This window comes from Peromyscus maniculatus, chromosome 10, assembly GCF_049852395.1.
Source record: "Peromyscus maniculatus bairdii isolate BWxNUB_F1_BW_parent chromosome 10, HU_Pman_BW_mat_3.1, whole genome shotgun sequence".
NCBI classification, from domain to species: Eukaryota; Metazoa; Chordata; class Mammalia; order Rodentia; family Cricetidae; genus Peromyscus; species Peromyscus maniculatus.
Window position 1 is genome coordinate 91,502,603 of NC_134861.1, and position 19,785 is coordinate 91,522,387.

A 19,785-nucleotide genomic window follows, 5' to 3' on the forward strand; every position below is an offset into this window, starting at 1 on the left:
AGCTTAATTCCAGAAACCCAAGGTGGAAGCAGAGAAGTGAGCCCTGAAAGTTGTCTTCTGACCTTTACATCCATGCTGCACCCACATTCACATACATCCCCCCCACACACACCTTATACACACACACGCACATCACTTACATTATACACATGCACACACACAATACTAGGAATAATAAATAAAAATTCTAAAATAAAATTATATCTAAGCCCACCATAGTTAAATTGCTGAAAATAAAATAAAAACAGGAGAGGGGATAAAGCAGCAGGACATGAGAGACACATAACCTTCAAACGACCAACAACAGGACTGATTTACTCTTCGGCAGACATAATGGAAGCCAGAGCGCAATAGGAAATCTCCAAAGTGCTCCACAGAGCCCATTTCAATATCTTTGCCCTGAAAACAGCTTGCAGAATGAAAGCAAAATGAGCACATTTTCAAAATATTTTTCCATTGGCAACAGACTGGTAATAGTGACTAACTCCAGACCAAAGGGATGTGATCCCAGATGAGAAGCATCAGATGTGGCAGGAAAGAAAGAGCCACAGAGGAAGTAAGTGTGTGGGTGACTAGAGTAAGGTTGCCTTTATAAAAGAGGGATACCTTATGAAGCATAAGATACATATTAAATAAATGTATGAAACAGGCAAGACGTGAAGGAGATGGAGAATAAATGGAGTTAACACAACAGAAGGTCCAGGAATTGGTAAGAGTCTAATGGGAAACATTCATAAGTTAATGAGGCATGCTATCATTTAGGGCACTTCCTACAAGATTAATCAGAAAATGTTTAAGTAAAATCCTAAAATAATGCAGTAAAATATATGCTTAATTAATGCAAGACAATGACAAGGTGAGATAGAAGGTTAACAAAGAGTAACATACCAGGTTTAAATCAATCTCTGTTATATTTGCATCACATACCAGTGTGGTGGAAAAAATTTCACTGGGAAGCCAGGATTGTCGAACTGATAGCAAAGCAAAACCATCAGGCATGTTATGCATTAAACAAATGTTTAAAGATAATGGGATAGGAAATGGAAAAAATGGATGATGTGTCAGTACCAGTTAAAGAGAATTGATGCTGTTTCCTGATAATAGCATCAGGAATCAGTCAATATGCTAAATAGGCATGCACCTAGGAAGACTGTATCAACGTGTATAAAATGATAACAAAATTCATGACAGAAGTTGACACAACTTCTACAATAATATTAGGATATTTTAACACATCTCTCTAAATAACAAAGCAAGTAGACACACTAGTTAGAAGCCACATCTAAAAAGTTGATTATCAAAGTTTCCTTAAGCTCTAGATTTAACTAATTTTAACAGTCTGCATTCAGTAAGTTCAGTATTCATTGTACACCAACCTTCATGAAACTGATCACATGTTAAACCATGAAAAAACCACAGAGCTTCAAAAAAACTGGTATCTCAGTCAAAGCAAATGTTAAATCTAAAAAATATCCTGGCACAAAACATCCAGGAAATCTGGAACACTGTGAAAAGACCAAATATAAGTATAATAGGAATAGAGGATGGAGAATAAACCCAGGTCAAAGGCACAGAAAATATTTTCAACAAAATCACAGAAGAAAATTTCCTTAACCTAAAGAAGGAGATGCCTATCAAAGTACAAGAAGTACATAGAGCACCAAATAGACTGAACCAGAAATGAAATTCCCTTGCACATAATAATCAAAGCACTACCCATACAAAACAAAGAAATAAAATGGAGAAGATATCAGAAGATGGAAGGATCTCCCATCCTCATGAATCAGCAGGATCAGTATAGTAAAAAGGGCCATCCTACCAAAATCTATCTACAGATTCGGGGCAATCTCCATCAAAATTCCAACACACACACACACACACACACACACACACACACACACCACATCTAGAATGGAAGAATCGGGAGGGGGAGGAGAGAGATGGACAGAGGAGAGAAAAACAGAAAGGACAGGTAAAATTAAGGGTCATTTGAGGGGTAGTATGTAAGCTTCATATACATGAAGTCGATCTAAATGAAAGCAGCAAATAATAGGGGAGACAGAGCCCAACTGGACACTTCTTGTCAACAAATGAAGTTTCAAGTACTAGGAATGGGTTACATATAATTTGTTGGCCAAAGGGGTCCTATGGAAATCTCCAAACAACCCAGGCTATAGAGGGAGTAGGGGGAAGAGAAACCATAATTAGGATCTATTATATGAGAAAAATATCTATTTTCAATAAAAGGGGGGAAAACATAAATAATAACTGTCAGTAAGACTGATATCAAAATTATAAAATTAAACACAAGTTATAAATGTACATATTTATACATAAATATAAATCATATAGTATTTATTATACTACATAATGTAAGATATGTACATGATAAAGAAATAATATCTACTGGTTTTCTTCTACTTCCTCTGAGAAGGTTTGGAGCTTGAAAGTTAAGGAAGTAAATAAAGACCTGATTAGAAAATTTTAAAAAGTAAATAAAATTTGCCATTGGAATTGAGGGCTGCCTGGTGGGCCCTGGCAGTGGAGGATCAATATTTGCCATGGCCTGGAGCAACACCCTTAATATTTGTCTTGAGTACTAACTTTGATATATGTTATCAAAGGTTTCATAATGTCCATAAACACAAAGTCTGTTATACTTTCTTGTTTGTTCCAATAAATTCCAGAGAAGATGTTGCTCTTTCCAAAAGTGGGGGCTGGAAGGGAGAGAAAGAGAGAAGGAGGGAGGGAGGGAAAAAGGGAGGGAAGGAGGGAGGGAGGGAGGAAGGGAGGAAAAAATATAATAATAGAGGAATATACTGGTGAAACTGATTTAGAAATTGAATTTTAAAATGTTATTTTATTTAGTGTGTGTGTGTGATACCTATGTGTAAATACATAAATACACCCCCATATCACCTGTGTGGAGGTCAGAGGACATTCTGTAGATTAGGTTCTCTACTTCCACCTTCATGTGGGTTCAAGGGGCCAAATTCAAGTCACCAGGCATTAGAACAAGTGTGTTTACTCACTCATCCATCTCACTGGCCTCCTAAAATGAAACCTCTAATGATGTCAAGTATATTCTAATTGATACAATTCTTATCACAACGGTTTTATGCTTGAAAATTGAGAAGCTGATTCTAAAGTTCTTATAGCTATAAAAAAAAAAAAAAGGCCAAACAATAGCCTCAGAAAAATTCAAGAAAAATGAAACGGTAAGAATTACTATAACTCAAAATAACTAATAATAAGTTAGTGGCATGAGGATGGAGAAAAGGGCCTTTTGTATAGGATTCCAAGTCCAGAAGCCAGCCTAGACGTGTGGAAATACATGACGAAGGGTAGTAGTTGTAACACGGTACTATGGCAGGCAAACACAGGACACTAGTGGAGAGTGTATCGGAAATTCTCACCAGTTATAATTGGAAATGAACAACACACTAAAGCCACAATGGCCATTACAGCATAGTCACCAGAATGGGTAAGAGGGAAATTGCTAATGTTATCAAACACTGCAGAGAATTGGGAGAAAGGTAATACACTTACATTGCTGGTGGGAATATCAGTCTCCTCAGCCACTTGGGAAAACTAGCCATCCATGCTAAATTTCAGCTTAGAAATACCGTACTGCCGAGCTATTCATTTCTCAGCTCACATTCGTCAGATGTCACACATACATGCACCAAAAGACATGACAGCAGTATTCATAGGCATTTAAATCAGAAGCACCCAAATGTCCAGTATGGAGGTGGTCAGTTATACAGGGTCACACAATAAACCCCACAAAGCAAGGACAATCCTTAAGTCACCACTACATATAACTAAAATGAGTTTTGCTATATAAAGAAAAAGAGAGAGACTGTAGAGTTGTGATCTATGGCTCCATTAAAGTCAGTGACTAAAATATGTAAAAATCAATTTATGGTAATAGTAGTACAGAGAGTAACTTGGAAGTGGATGATGGATAAAAACTGGGAGATGCACAAGGAGCTTCTGGGGTAATGTTCTATTCTGCAGTAATGGTTGATGATTACTTGGGTGTATTCACTTTACTATTTGTGTGCTTCCATGAGAAATCAGTCTGTATATATTGTGAGACTGCACACACATGTGTGGAAGCCAGAGATGAACTTTAAATGTCTTCTTTCACCATTCTCCACATTATGTTTTTTGAGGCAGCATCACTCTCTAAACCTAGAGCCCCTCAATTAGCTAAACTGGCTGGAGGAAAGGTCCTGAGGGCCCTCCTGTCTCCACCTCATGGTGTTGGGGCTACAGGTACACATTACCACACCTGGCTCGTTATGTGGGTACTAGGGATCCAAACTCAGGTCCTCATGCTTGCCTGGAAAGTACTTACACCACTGAACTGTCTCCCCAGAACCACCACTGATCCCAATTTATTTTCAAATGTATGTGACTCGGGAACTAGAAAATATTAGCTCCAAATCTCAGCTCTGCGAGTTCCCAGCTTCACAACCCTGGGCCAGTTGCTTAGCCTTCCGATTTGTGGGTTTCTCAGCAGTGATGAGGGCATGGCACCCCACCTGCTCCATACCCATACTTTGCAAATAACTCTGATAACACGACAGCAAATCCTCCGTGCATGGCAACATCACCAGTTGGCAGCACAAGTAATTATAGCATGCTTTCCTGGAGACTGATGGGAAGCAAGGGTTCTGGGAAGCACAGAGCAACAAAGGCATTTCCAAGACAACTCTGCTCCATTCAAAGTTCCTCTAGTGGGCGGGATCTCAAATTCATACTCATCTGAGGCAACATCACAACCTTTCATAATCCTTTTATAGCACCAATTTGCATAATCAACATTCTTCAAAGCAATAAATTCCCGTCTTCCAAGCTGGCTCAGGAAATTCCATTTGTCAAAGTTCACCCACATTTCTCGCTGCTGGGTTCTCAGTCCTGGATCCTGAGTCCTAGATGTTAGCGACATCTGGCCTTGTGTTTGGTCATATCCCTCATCACCATGCTCTCTTGGTGGTAGCTTCTTTACCCAAGGTTTGGCCAACCTTTGCCTTCTCTTACCACCAAGCATCAGTTCTATGTCCACATTATATGTTCTATTTCACAGCTTAATTATACAATCGAATAAGAAACATACATAGGACACTCTTGCTATGAGCACACGACTTTGAACTGGGAAGTCAGAGTTTGATTCCAAGGTCTCCCATGTGGTAACTATGGAAACCTGGGCATGTCACCTAACCTCTCAGATTTTCTAAGCTGTAAAACAACAATAAACACAGTCCACAGGTCATGGAATTTCCAGGAGAATTAAATTAGTTAACAGCATAATGTACTTAGAACAGTACCTGGGACAAAAAGTATACTGCTCAAGAGTTAGCTATTACCATGATGAATCAGCTACTCACCACCAATTTAAAAACGGGGAGCTGGAAAGCTCTATATTCTTTACATAAGTTCTAAGTATATTCATTCAGGGAAGTCACTTCCAAATGTTGGTGAAGCTCTAAAGGTTTAACCCCACTGCGTGTCCAGTCTCCTCACATTTCAGGGTGTCCACACCCACTGAACTACACTGTCCCCCAATGTGCCAATCCACTTTATATCTCTATAGTCTACATCTCCCTCAAGACCCAACTTGAGATCTTCTCTTAAGACTGGGTGTGGTGGTACACACCTTCAATTCCAGCACTCTGGAAGTAGAAGCAGAAGGTTGCTGAGTTCAAGGCCAGTCAGTGCAACACAGTGAGAACTTGTTTCAACACACAAACAAGTAAATAAAATATCTGACTAGGTAAAACAACAAAATTGTTCCTTCTTTCCTAGCACCTCTCTTACAGCATAGTATTCACCACCCAGGGCAGAAATCATTTTAATTTCCCCACAAGAGACTCAGAGCATGGAGACCAAGGCTATGCTTTCCTCCCCCACCTATTACTTAACCTCTCAAGCTATACCTGGTGCATATTAGGAATTTGATGAAATTGAGATTTCTGAAAAATATTCCAATTCCTTCTCTTTGTTTAAATATTATGGACTTAAGGGCAAGAGGGGGACGCAAATGATGTCAGTCACCTAATAAACAGAACTGATAACGAGAATATGTTTCTCTTTGCTTCCACACCCTAAATTTGGATAGACAAGACAGAAAGATACCTAATAAATCCATGTATTTATAAACCAACAAGCCAGCCTGGACAGGGATGCTGTCATTTCCGTGGTAATCAAAAAACAGGCATGACTTTCTCCTGTCCGTCCTCATACCTGCTGCCCATGTAATCAGACGTGGTTCTAATTTAATCACATTGCTGTTACTTCCTGCTTACAACAAACACTTCTCCATCTCTTTCTCAGGTTTCTGCAGATGGTTCTTTCCCCATGAGCATTGAAAGCAGAGATTAATAATGAAATGTTAAAAACAACCAAAATGTACAAGGAAGTTAGCCTGACACACTTGATGATATGCACACCCTTGATGGTGTGGCACGGTAATTAGGTATAAATGGTAAACAGTTCTAAGTATCTAATTAGCACCCATCTTAGATCATTCAGCTGATTATTTTGGAAGTCAGAGGGGGGAGGTACACATCCTTGTAACACAGGGGTTCTCAGTGCTAGCAGTGAGCAGTGTTTATAAATCTATATTATAAGCCCAAGCTCTCACTTCAAACCAACTTAAGTACCTTCTCCCGGGGCTGGACCCAGATACCTTTACAAATAATTCCCCAGGTGACTACAGCATATTCTTAGAGAATTACAGTTGTGGGACAGTGGTACGGCTCAGTAGGTTGCACGTACATGTGCACACACACACACACACACACACACAGACAGACACACACATCAAATGAATAAATAAATGTAGAACCCTTTTCCTGAAGATGTAAACAAGGGATGCCATCATTCCCTCTGCAGTTCTGCAGCACTGGAAGGCATGAGAAGGTAGATAAAACAACAAAAATCAAAAATGTATCTAACAAATGGACGTTTGTCAAGCAAGCAATCAGCTAACACTGAGTAATTAAGAGCTAATTAATAATCAATGTTTACTATAGCACTTTGATATGGCACATTCTCTTTCACAGTTTAACAAGTGGATACAAAAAATGAGAATGGCCTTATTCCCTTCTCCCTCCTCCCAGCCCCCACACCTGGAACTTGAAGCATGGCCTACCATTTGGGGGCACATTGCCTATCAGTCTTAGAACTCTAACTTTTTAGGTTGTGATAAAATATACATTATTCAAAAGGTGCCGTTTAACTACTTTTGAATTCATAGTTCAGTAGCATTAAGTATATTCCCATTGTCTGCGACCATCACTCCCCTGCTTCCAGCTCTGCATCTGTTACTCTGTCTCTCTGTCCATCTGTCCCCGGCCATCGCCACTCTGCTGTATACCTCTATGTGTCTGACTACTTTAGATATGTCATATAAGTGGAACTAGACAACATTTGTCCTTTTGAGCCTCGTCTACTTCACTTTGTATGATATCTTAAAGGTTTTTTTATGCTGTAGCATGACGTATAACGTCTTGTTAAGGTTGTATAATATCCCATATGTGTGCCTTCTACATACTACATTCTGTTTCTACATTCATTCACTAGTAAACATTGGGTGTTTCCTATCATTTGGCTCTGATGCATGTTGCCATGAACATAGAAGTAAGACTCTGAACTTGTTGTGTGTGCGCCTTACATACCCACATGGCCATTTTTTGATCAGAGAACCTCACTTCAAAGAAATAAAAGAGTTTGGTGTGACTTCTAGTTTACATCCTTATGTAACACCTTGCCATACCGTGGGGACAGATCCAAGGATTTTTTGCTCACCAACAAAACAGACAGCAACAGTGGAAGGCTACCCCAGGGTTTTATGACTGTTTCTAAGCCAACTGCAAAGAGAATCCCCACCTGCCACAAAGAAGTGTCCTGTGGTAATGAGGCCCGAGAGAGGCACACCCAGCAGGGGACTCTCACCAGGTCTAAGTTGCTGAGGTCAGTCCTCAGCCAAAATCAGGAAGAAATCTAGGACTTCAGTCCTGTACCCACCCGCACTTAATTCTATGAACAGTTATATGAGCTTGGAAGAGAACCTTCCTCTAGAAGGTACTAGAAAAGAGCCCAGTCAGCTGACCTCTTCACTGAAGCCTTGTGACCCACCTACACAAACCGCACTGGCCTCCAACCAGGAACACTGAGGCAGCAAATACATGTTGCTTACATTGCTAATTGTGCAGCAACCTATCACTTGGTTTTCTCTGTAGCTCCGAGTCCCAATGTCTCTAGTCCCAAGACATTTCAAACAGTAACCTCTTATAGTCTCTCCTTAGCTCCCCATCCCTATTTCTCATAGTGGGGGTAGGGGGGACATCTCCAGAGACTTCTTTTCTCCACACCCCCAGAGCTTGGTTATAACTTCTGAAAAGATTGTCGAAACTGCTGATGGAAAATTACCCCCCCCCAAACTAAACTGATGTGACAAGCTATAATACTGGGAGGCTTATCTAGACAGAGGGATTCCTGACCACCCATACTTTAATATAAATTATATCTAAAACATCCTCCAGCTAGTGCTGATTCTAGATTTAAAGAAAAAAAGGAGACACCTGTCAGTTAAGACTGCCCTGAATGATTTACAACTAAAAAAAACTTCAAAGACAGACTATTTTAAAATGAGAGAGGTGTAGTCATAGGATAATAAAGGTATTCTTTGCAGAAGAAGGTACTTCCATACAGTCTAGACACCTGAGAGGTTTGACCTTGTCTCGGCTCTTCTTGCCTGGGAATTGTATTGCTGTTTAAATCTTAGAAGTCAGACGGGGAGCAGTGTTGGCTCACAGAGACTGCAGTGTTTGGGAGAGCAGGGCTGGGTCGATGCTCCATTCTGACCTAACAAGCATAGGAAGAAAGATACTGTCTCCTCAACCGCACTGCTTCTGCTACTGTCTTCTGAAGACATATAGCAAGGAAAACACACAGTGCCTAGAATAACGATTAGGAATAAAAGAGAGACTGTATCAGAAAGGCACACCCTCTTTCAGATGACACCAAGAGGATGTCAATAAGGGAAGCTAGACGCTCCCACTCCAGGCCTCCAAGACAAGGGTTCAAAGCCAGTCCACACAATTCCAAATCCACATGACCAATAGGGTCTACAGTAGCTACAAGCTGAGGAGCCAGAAAGCAAATTAAAATACATGTCAAAGTTGCTGAGATTAAGTTGTAGCTGTCTTAACATCTAGCTGAGGTGACACATACTTTAGATTCTGGAAGGTGCTCTGCAGGCTACGTGGAGAAAATAAGTCAACAGTCTTACCCAGCTGCGAAGCCTGTGTACTGCAGTAATGAACCATGTGTCAAGATGTGCCCATGGGTGCAATAGTGGCATTAATGTTATAGGGGTACCCACCTGCTTTCTGGTTGAATTTAAGGTCCACTCCACAGGAGGAAACACACGCCTAGTACTGCAAATCCAGCCAAGGAACCATGGTTGGGGAGCTCACAAGTCCCAGTGATTATACTGCTATTATTTTACTAAATGTGCATAGTATCAAACTGCCTTCTAAATGTATACCTCTCTCTACCCATAGTTTGGTGCAAGTTTCAGACCTGATCAGATTAATGTCTTTATGCCATGATAGTGATTAACGCAGAGGCTCACAACTGTTCAAGTCTCAGGAGATAAGCATCAGCGGAGTGATCATTCACAACTGGAACCATGTTTCCACAGCCCAGGGGCCATCTCAAGAGAGGAAGATTGTAAGGGCCAGGGGTTGAAGGAAAACACAGCAACACATTGTCTTCTGGACATAATGGGGCTACTGTGCTCTTGAACTCACCAAAGACATGGTTGCCTGCCTGCACAAGACCAGGGCAGCCAATAGTCTTGCACAGAGTGGGAAGGGATTCATGAACCCCTCTCCTCACTGAGGCACTATGGACAGCTAATGGCTTCTGGAGGAGAGAGGAGCCGGTTTTCTTTAGGGATGTGGCTCCAGGTTAAGTTGACCACACTCCAGTGCATGGCCCCACACTCATGAGTTTATGGGCAACACAAACTGGAGTCGATGAGTTATTAAAAGGAAGAAAAAGAGAGGACACAAATTTTGAGAGATGTGGATGTAGGGGTGGATCTAGGAGGGATGTAGAGGTGGTTCTGGGAGGGATGTGGAGATATCTCTGGGAGGGAGGGAAGAAGGGGGGGATCTAGGAGGGAAACGTGGATCTGGGAGGCATTGGGGAGAATATGATCAAAATACATTATATGAAATTCTCAAAAAATATTTTTTTTAAAGAAACTGCAGATGATGACCCTGAATAAGGCAGCTTGCTAAGCCTCTGGTACTAGCACTCTGTGGGGTTACAAAGGCAACATTGGCTTAACTATATTTAAAAGATTGAGCATCATTGATTGAGTATGCAGTAAATAAGCATTGACTTGAATTTGTTACTGTGCAGGGCCATCATCCACTGTTGCCTGCAACCTGAAGCTATTGGTTAGAATCGATACACTGTGTAATATAAAAACATCACAGATATTCTTCCTAAGAATGTAGCCCAAGGGGTAGTGTCCTCAGGTTCTCACAGCACTTAAACAGTGAGCCCTTGAACTTCAGACGATTCAAAACAGTCAGACTTCAAGTCACGGGTATTTTCTGAGACGTCATTAAACGTTTTCCTAAACCCTGGCTGCTGACAGCTAGAAGTCAGGATTGCAGCAAGAAGAACTAAAAGGCAGAAATGAATAAAGCAGAGCATTTGGGAGTCAGGGGCCGAGACAGAGAGAGGCTGAGAGTGTGGAGCTCAAAGCCCTTGTATTCCTAGAGAGAGAGAGAAGGCAGAGGCCGGGAGTGAGAGGGGCTGGATGCCAGCGCTAGGGAGGCCATTAATTCATTTAACTGCTTCTAGACGACAAGGCAGCTGCACTTAATTCTAGACACTTTTAAAACTCCCCCATATTTACCCTCCCTTTTTCTTTAAAGCTAAAGGTTACCCCTCACCCACCCCAGGCCTCTAAAATTCCCCAAGCCTGCTTATACAACATTAAGGGAAGCCATTCATTCCGTAGGCTGCGTCTAGTTGAGAATATACATTAGACATCAGGAAAACTCAAACTGCAAACCTGCTTCAACCATCTCTCAACACTACAAGCTTGAGTCAAGTGATAAATTACCCTGAGCTTTCATTTCACCTTTGGTACAACGGAGAAATCACACGTATCTGATTAGGCAAGTCCAAAGCGTCCTGGAGATAATGCATGGAAAACAACCAGCAGCTAATAGTTAAACGATGACTTTGTTTCCTCAGCCCACCCCTCAGCAGCTAGCTTGGATCTGGGTGTCTCTGTGAGCGTTATTGCTATAAATCATAACCTTTGTTTCCAAACACCGTGGCGACTTCCTGCACACACGGCACTTGGCAGTCATCACCCATAGCTTCTAGCAATCCCATCAAACAGTTAGATTTCTGTTTTCCCGTGCCTTCATTGGACTGAGTGCCTCAGTGTTCGCTTTGATGAATGGGAAGGGTACGCCAGCAGTATTTCAAGCGCATGCACCAACTTTTTATCTACCAAACTTGACAGGTGAACGTTTACAGTTTATTCTCAACAGTTCTAGTTGTCTATTAAAAGCTCTCGGATAGCAATATGTTAAGTCACTAACTCAGCCCCTGTGCCCCATCCCCCCCACAACTCCCTGGTACTGTGAACTCATTTCAGAGAAGCCCTTGCTGGAAGTATAATTTTTCATGAAGAATCAACAAAAGCAGAGAGGGTATCCTATTTCTTTGTTCTGCTAATTACAGAATCTAAATTATCCAGTTATAATTATTTAACAGTTAGTTTACTACAAGGCTTTTCAACTAAAATAAGAAGAGTCCTATTCTAATTCTAATTTTGGAAAGGTCACATGTAGCAGTGTTAGAACCGCATCTGTGTTCAGAAATGAAGAGCTTTGCAACCTTAGATAAGTGATGTCATGCCTCAGGTCCCAGTTTTCTCAAATGTAAAGAGGGATATGATGATCTAATGTAAGCACTGCATGTCTCCACATCTATGCAGTATTTAGACTGGTGACTAGCATATAGTTGCTGGTGTGTGTGTGTGTGTGTGTGTGTGTGTGTGTGTGTGTGTGTGTGTTTGTAATATGTAAAGTGAGGGAGAGATGATCTACAGAGTTGTTGGACTACATATCTCCATGTTTATGAAGCATCACACTGGTTGACTAGCACACATTTACTAATATATCAACATTATTTCTTTCCATAGGAACTTTCCTGTTGAGTAAGGGAAACACATTTCTCTGGTGCACACTCACTGCTCAGTGCTGCTTCAAAAAGGAAGCCCAAATAATAACACCATACTCTTCATCACTCCTTTTCTACATCTCACTTCAATGTGTGACTCACCAGCATTTTTCCACTTTTACCTATTCAGCTCCTGGGGTGGGAGTGACAAATAAAACTAATTGTCCCTCCTAAAACTGGAGTCAACATCTGAAGTCATGGCAAGTCTTTGTTTTAGCCTTCCTTTTCTCAGAAGAACAATAGTTCCAAATGATAGTTTAAGTGTTCTCCGCAAAAGGCGCTCTTACCAGCCACTTACCAGATGTCTCTGATAAATCTGCCTGTGTTCCACCAGACATTCAGCATGAGCTTGTAATTTTGCTCTGCCAATGCTGGAGTTTGCTAAACAATATCTACTGAAACAGAAAACTTATTTTCAGTAACGGGTCTGATCTTTGGATGCCTGGCTAACTTGGTACTCATGGCAAGTCTGACGTGGACAGAAATACTGAACCCTTCTCTGGTTTCAGCCTTGAGAAGCATAGGACTCATTCAAATAACCACATGTGATCCGCCATGCACAACACAGCTTGGGTCAAATCCACTCTTCATACCCTTTACTCATGGGGCTTAGCTTAGGACACAGCTCACATTCACCATCAGTGAAACATACTGTCCTACCCAGCTCCACACAGAAAGAGGAGGAAGCACCACCATTCCTAACCAACAGATGATGCTATCATAAAGGACCTTGGTACTTGGGATTGAGGTCTGTGGGTAGATCTAAATATCAGAGGTCTCTAAGTCAAATCTTAGATTCCAATCTGAGTTCGCCACCTTCTGTGGTATATATTGTAATATCCATGTGTGCCTTTCTATACTCTTGCCCAAAGAGAGTAGCATGAAATGATCGTTAAGCTTCATCTAGCTCTAAGGTCTTCTAATATTCATTTATATTACATTTAAATCAGAGACAAAAACTCTTAATAGAATGTACTAACTCTCATGCAAGTTAGAGCACTCCCATAAACCTGGTGCCTGTAATAGAAGCAGACTGCATGCCTACTCAGCTGTCTGCCTTTGAAAATCTAAACTGGTCCATAGGCTCAATGCCAAGTGATTACATAGGGCCATGGTAAGTGCAGTGCCACTTCATAGCAATTCTGCTTTGTACCCACCTTTATCTGTTAGGATAGTTCACATTTTCTGTGGCTTTACCTAAACTAGCCTTACTTTGTCTATAAAGTATTCCCAGCAAGCACATATTGATCACAGTCCTATTACTGGCAATGGTCGTTATAAGAAACACATATCCTAGAATGGCAGTAACCAATAATCTTTCGACAGTTGTAGATATATAACCATAATTAGCTGAAGTTGAAAATTCATTTCCTTACAGGCACTAACCACATTTCAAGCATTCAATGGCCACATCTGATTGCTGGCTACCACACTGGACAGCATGGGTTACAGAGCCTGTCAATCATCGCACAAAGTTCTACTAGGCAGCTGAACTGCTCTAGAGCCTAATGCTTAAGAACAAACCCTTGAACTGTAGCAGGGAATTTCTACACCTCCACAGTCCCCTGCCATGCCATTACAAGTTCCCCTGCTTCTAGCACAGAGATGCAGTTATGCGGATTGCCTCTTCGGACTCTAAAAGTATACTTGGTGGGTCCAGGTCAACAGCTGTCTTGAGGTCAATAAGGGTCACTCAGCAATCACAGTGTATCTATGGAGAGGTCTCAAAAGTCCCAGGTGTGAGTGCTGTGACAGTTCCTCATGGATTATTGAAATGGAATTTCAAAGTTCTTAATTTGTTATCTCATCAAATTTTATCCTCTGTTAGCTCCCTAAGAATTGATTTTAAGAGAGCTGTGAGCCTCTGTTAGCAACGATATTCTTTTAAAAGAATATATCACAGTGATATTCAATGGCTTTCTGAACAAGCATGGAGAGCAAAAGTCATCCAAAGTGTATGTGATACATATATCTTGGGTATAAATTTAGATTTCAATTCATTCAGGAAACATTACCGAAGCTCCATGAATTAATTATGAGAGCCTAGGAACGAACAGACAGCCATTTTAACTGAGTGCATTCTCACATCTCTAGCAGACTCTGCTTGGAAAGCAGCCGAATCAATGGGCTGTGTACATCAGGCTTTGTTAGTGACCAACAACCCATATTCTTAGTGCTTTGACTTCTAGAACATTGTTTCTCATAAAATTTTTTCACAAATTGCATAAGGAATAGTCCAGATCTATTTGGTCTTTTCCTTCAAAACTAGAAGTGTTTAAAAATGGAAAAATTGTTAGTGGTGACTACTTCTGAAAATTTACATCTCTGAATGGATTGGGCTAGCCACGCTCAACCAGTTATTTCAGAGTGAAGGAGAAATGTATTTGACCATTTATCAAGGGAAGTTGAAGCATAAGTCAGTCAATGAGAGGGAGATGGGTCCATATCCTACTTAAGTATTTCACCTATGACCTCAAGGCTTTGTGAAAGCAGATGAGGATTATTAGGGCATGAATGATTTGCTGCTCTATTTAGGACCAATCATTAAAGAAAATCAATTAGTCTTTTGGTCTCCAGTACTATTAAAAAAATCAATTAGTCCCTTTCTTCCTCCTGACCTACACATAGATGTGTGGCTGTCTGGTTTGCCATGGGGGAGGGGGAAGGCTCACTGCTAATCCTTACTCAGTGGCACACTGCCTTTCAAGTGATCTCTTCACTAAACACAGAAGAAAAATAATGGGGGTTCAGCTTAGAAAGTCAAAGTGCATAAATAACAGTTTCCTTTGCCATGTAATAACTAAGCTAACCAAACAATTCAAAGGGATATGTTTGTCTCATATTGTTCAGCTCTAGGGGAGTAGTGTTTTGATTCAAGATGAGTGCAAGTCTTTGGACAAAGCAACTAAACAAACCCCTGGTTTAAAGATGAGAGAGAGTAGCTTACATGGATAGAAAGTCAAAGATGGATTAGTACTAAGTATTCTCATACACTGTCCCATATATAAAACCAGATTCAGATTGAGAAGATTTGGGGATGACAGTAAATGATCTATTGCATATGCCCACATGCCCACATGTATATGTGTGTATGTGCATAATGACACAATGCATAACATCCATATGTCAAAATACATAGTCTATCAAAAAGAATAGTGAATAATATTCAAGTTCTGAAAAATATGAATGTTTATAACAGCTATAAATCTAGACCACTAAAATAATTATTATTTTGAAAGAAATAAATAGAGAAGATCTTTCTAAATCAACTAATAATAAATTGCTGGGCCTCACAAAACCCTACTAAAGTCTAATATTAATCAGATTTATTTCGCCTACAGAATCATATGATTAATAATCCAATATGACTATTTTTCCTTTCAAATATTTATTGATCATTCACTGTTTCAATTGCTGTCAACAAATTGAAGAATTAAACCCCCCTTCATAACTTTGTTGTCAAGATTAATCAGCTATTTGTTTAAGTTGGATGTTTCATCTTGATTTATGTTACTTGTGCCTGTGAGTAAATTAAAATTTGATTTAATTTCATAGCTCTTGCACAGAGATACAGGCTCAGCCGAGACGTTACCAAGGCAAAAACCTCATGTCAATTAAAAGCACTTACTCACTGAAAGACAATGCAGAGAGGAGACCATGACTCATCTTTCTAATCAATTTCTCCTAATCAAGAAATCAAACTTTAGTCAGAAGCATACCCACATATGCTCACTGACATACACTTAAGAAGAAAGCAGTGGTAAAATCTTACATTTTCTTTTAAAAATTCAAAATTTTGTGCCCAACATAATACATGGTAAGAACATAGAAACCCTAAATTTTCAATTTGATCAATGGACATTGTATACATGTGTTGAAATATCACACTGCACATATAAATATGCACCGCTATTGCATGTTGATCTGAAATATTTAAATGGAAATTGATCAAATTCTATAAATTAATTCTAACTTCATTTGTTCCCTTTACCCGAAATGCTCTTTTCACCTAATTTCTGCTCAGTGTTTGTCCTTCATGTCTGAGCTAAAGGTCACCTCATCCATCAGCCAGGCCTTCATTGACAATGGCACTTCTTTTACCATTTCCCCTCACTCCCTGGACACCACCCACAACATTGCTTCCAGTCACTGTGCCATTTACTGCAATTAATAATCTCACACTCCTCATTTGTCTCTCTGCGTGCTCTGTCTCTCCACACAAGAAGGCAAGGTCTGTGTCTGTTTCTTTTAAGCGCCCAGCCTGGACTGTGCAGTGAAGGGATGAAGTCATCCTCCTTTGAGTTTCCATCATGGCCCTTTCTCAGGACTCTTGCAGACCAGCCCCTAGGAAGCTGGCTCTGCTGTACCTGTTCAACCCCACTGTGCTTTGTGTACATCGTTAAGTCTGCTTCCTTAGGAAGACAAGTGCACCTTTCCTAAATGATCTTTACTCCTCTGGGAGTGTCAAGAGAACAAAGATGGTATCTACTAAATTTGGCCCCTCAGTTGTACCTGTCTCTGGAGGTTGTATCCCTCAACCTCCAGGTAAAGTGCAATTCCAGATTTGAAGAAAAGGTTGCATAATAAGAGATACATTTCCTGGACAAACCCACTCCACAAAGTTCTCCATACCCACAACTGAGGTTGCCATGCCCTTGGCCATTTGGGAAGCTTCATGGCCATCTCTCTGGTCTTCCCTACTGTGTAGGCCACTTGAATGACCAGAGCACAGAAACTTCTTACCTGGAGTCCTTCCTGACTCTTGCTTTCTCAAAGGAAAACTCAGGGGGTTTGTTGAGGTCATAGGTTCGGGTTGTTGGCTCTGCAGACACTCCAGCCTTCGCCCCCCTCCTGCTGTGGAGAGAGACCAGCCCTGAGGTCTTGCGGTGAACCTCCAAAGGCACTTTGTCAGGAGAGGCCTGCGGTGGGATTCCTCCCTGCACGTGGATCACATCCTGCAGCTTGTTCAGCTGGATACACTTGCTCTGCAGCTCTTCTGTGAGCTCCGCAATGGCCACAGTCTGCTTGGACAGCTGCTCTCGCAGCTCCTTCAGGTGGTACTCCCGTTCCTGAAGCTCTGCATCCTTCCTCCTCAGCTCTCGTTCCAGCTCTGCCACTCTGCTCCGCAGGGCATCCGTGCCGAGGTTCCCTGGCTGCCCGTCTGGATGCTTAGCATGTTTGGGTTTCACCGAACCATTTCCCATGTTGCTCAGGAGCCTAAGGGAGGGCACAGAACTGGGAGTGAGCAAGTGGAGTTCCACTTCCTAACGGCCCTCCCCTTTCCAGTCTGCTTCATAAACAGACACACAGCAGTCATCATCCTTTGATAAGCAATAAACTCCTCCAGTCGCACAAAGAAAGCTAATGACAGAGTTCCTTTATCCCTCTACAGAGAGCAGCTAGCATTTGTGTTCACTCTTCCCTGTTCTTTCACCAGCACAAGCATCACACCTGAGCGTTTTCTTCAACCGGCCTGTGACACCTGCTGTTCTCTTTGGTCCTGCTCTCTGGACAACTGTCAAAAGCATCCAACAAGACTGTGCTTTGGATGTCAGCAGGGCGGAGAGTCCATGCAAAGGAGCAGCCACAGCAACCGAGGCTGGGAAATGTCACCCCTCCCACCCCTCCCACCCCTCCCACTGCGGCTCCAGCAAAGAGCACCCTTTGGTGTAGAAATAACACGCCTGCACTCCTCACAGAGCGGAGGCAGATTGTGTATCACTTTACTAGCAGTTTGTTCTTGCATGCCCCCCCCCCGCCCCCCCAAGTGTTGCCTCTCTGGCAGTGCTAGTTGTTATAAACTTTTGAACTGTGATCCCTGAGAAGAAAACATCCCTGTAAAGCTTCTTCTACATCCTTCACTTTAGGTCCCCAAATGTAGCGGTGCAAAAAGTGATGGCCCATGGTGTGAGGCTCTATTCCTTCATTAAGAAAATCTTCAGGGCTCAAAAGACAGCTCAATGAGTCAAGGACGTGCCACACAAGTGTGAGGAATAACACATGAATGTTGGGTGGGCACCTCAGCCTGCCTGGATTCCTAGTGCCCAGGATACAGAGACAGGAGAAACCTGGAGCAAGTTGGGTAGCTAGACTAGCCAAATTGGTGAGCTCTAGGTTCAAGTGAGACCATATAAGGTAGAAGTCAATTTACAATGACACCTTAACGTCAACTTCTGGCCTGACTACACATGAACACGGAGGTGCGAGCATGAGCATGCTTGTGCGTAAACACACACTCATAGCCTCACTGATTCCCCAAAGTTATCACTAATCCAATGAGTCTTGGGTTGCTAGAGGGAGATTAGAGATTATAAGGGGTAATTTTAGTTGATCTGTCATTTTTTTAAAGTTCTAAAGCTATGTATTTTTTTTAACATTTATTATACATTCAAAGAGCTGGCACTAGAATGTTTTGTTCATTGATATTATTATTTCAATAGAAAGTAAGTGGCATGTTTAGGTTTACTGAGGCAGTTCCACATAAATAATTGTAGATTTTGAAAAACAGTAAGTCAGGGCTGGACAGATGGTTTAGCAGTTAAGAGTGTCAACTGCCCACAACCACCTGTAACTCCAGCTCTCAGAGATCCAGTTCTCCCTTCTGGTTGGTCACCATAAGCATCACACTCACAGGTGCCTACACACAATTAAAACTTAAAAAATAAAATATTATTTGAAAAGGAAATCACCTGCAGGTCATAAGCTTATTGAGTAAATTTGCACAACTGAAGTACCGCAGATGCCACCCTAACTCTTGGCATACCAAGCATTGCAGTTTTGGATGGGATAGTCTGGGGAACCAGACAGCAACTGTGAAAATCATCTGAAATACTTCTGATTTTATAAAATCAGAACAGAGGATCAAAAACGAAGTTTATAAACACGTATTTCCCCGCTCCTTCTCCGGATTTCAAGATCTTGACTTGATTTCATTACTTCTACCAGATTAATTGTGGCCTCTACAGAGGCTAGCTAGGTGAAAAAATGTAAGGCAGTCTCCAAATTTTAAACAGATGCTGCCAGCCAACACAGGCTGCCCAAGACCGAGACAGAAATAAGAAGTGAAATATCTTTCAACACTGGGCCACTCCTCACAGGATTCTCGCTGGGAGCCACCGTTAATAAACACAAGCCTGTGAGGAGTTGCCTTCACAGGCTGCAGACATGGAGCAGGCACAGCCCTCAAGCCTCTGTTCAGCCAGCACCGTTTATTATTCACACCCATTAACTTCACACAGAAAGATGGAGGAGAGGAGAATTTAAAGAAGTGAGCCTAGACACACTTGTATCCATAATTATCCATTCAGAAGATGTTGATAGAGACTTGAGAATTCATTTGAATGCTACTCTGAAAGGCACTCCCAAAGGTTTCTATCATGCATCCCTAAGCCATCTTCTAGGCAGACTTTGTGAACAAGGAGAGGAAAGGAGGAAAAGGGATTGTCTTATAGAGAACTCAGCAAGCATAAGCAGATTTAAATGTAATATTAA

At 41.4% G+C, this 19,785-nt stretch overlaps 1 protein-coding gene across 2 annotated transcripts in view; it reads right to left on the minus strand.

Annotated features, from left to right (window-relative positions):
* The window catches only part of Prkg2 (protein kinase cGMP-dependent 2), a 103,768-nt gene that overhangs the window by 74,227 nt on the left and 9,756 nt on the right, over positions 1-19,785 (minus strand). For both annotated transcript variants that reach the window (XM_006975369.4, XM_006975370.4), the window contains exon 2: positions 17,038-17,511. In XM_006975369.4, coding sequence (XP_006975431.1) covers positions 17,038-17,498 — 461 coding nt within the window. In that variant the 5' untranslated portion in view covers positions 17,499-17,511. The remainder of the gene's footprint in view (positions 1-17,037; positions 17,512-19,785) is intronic.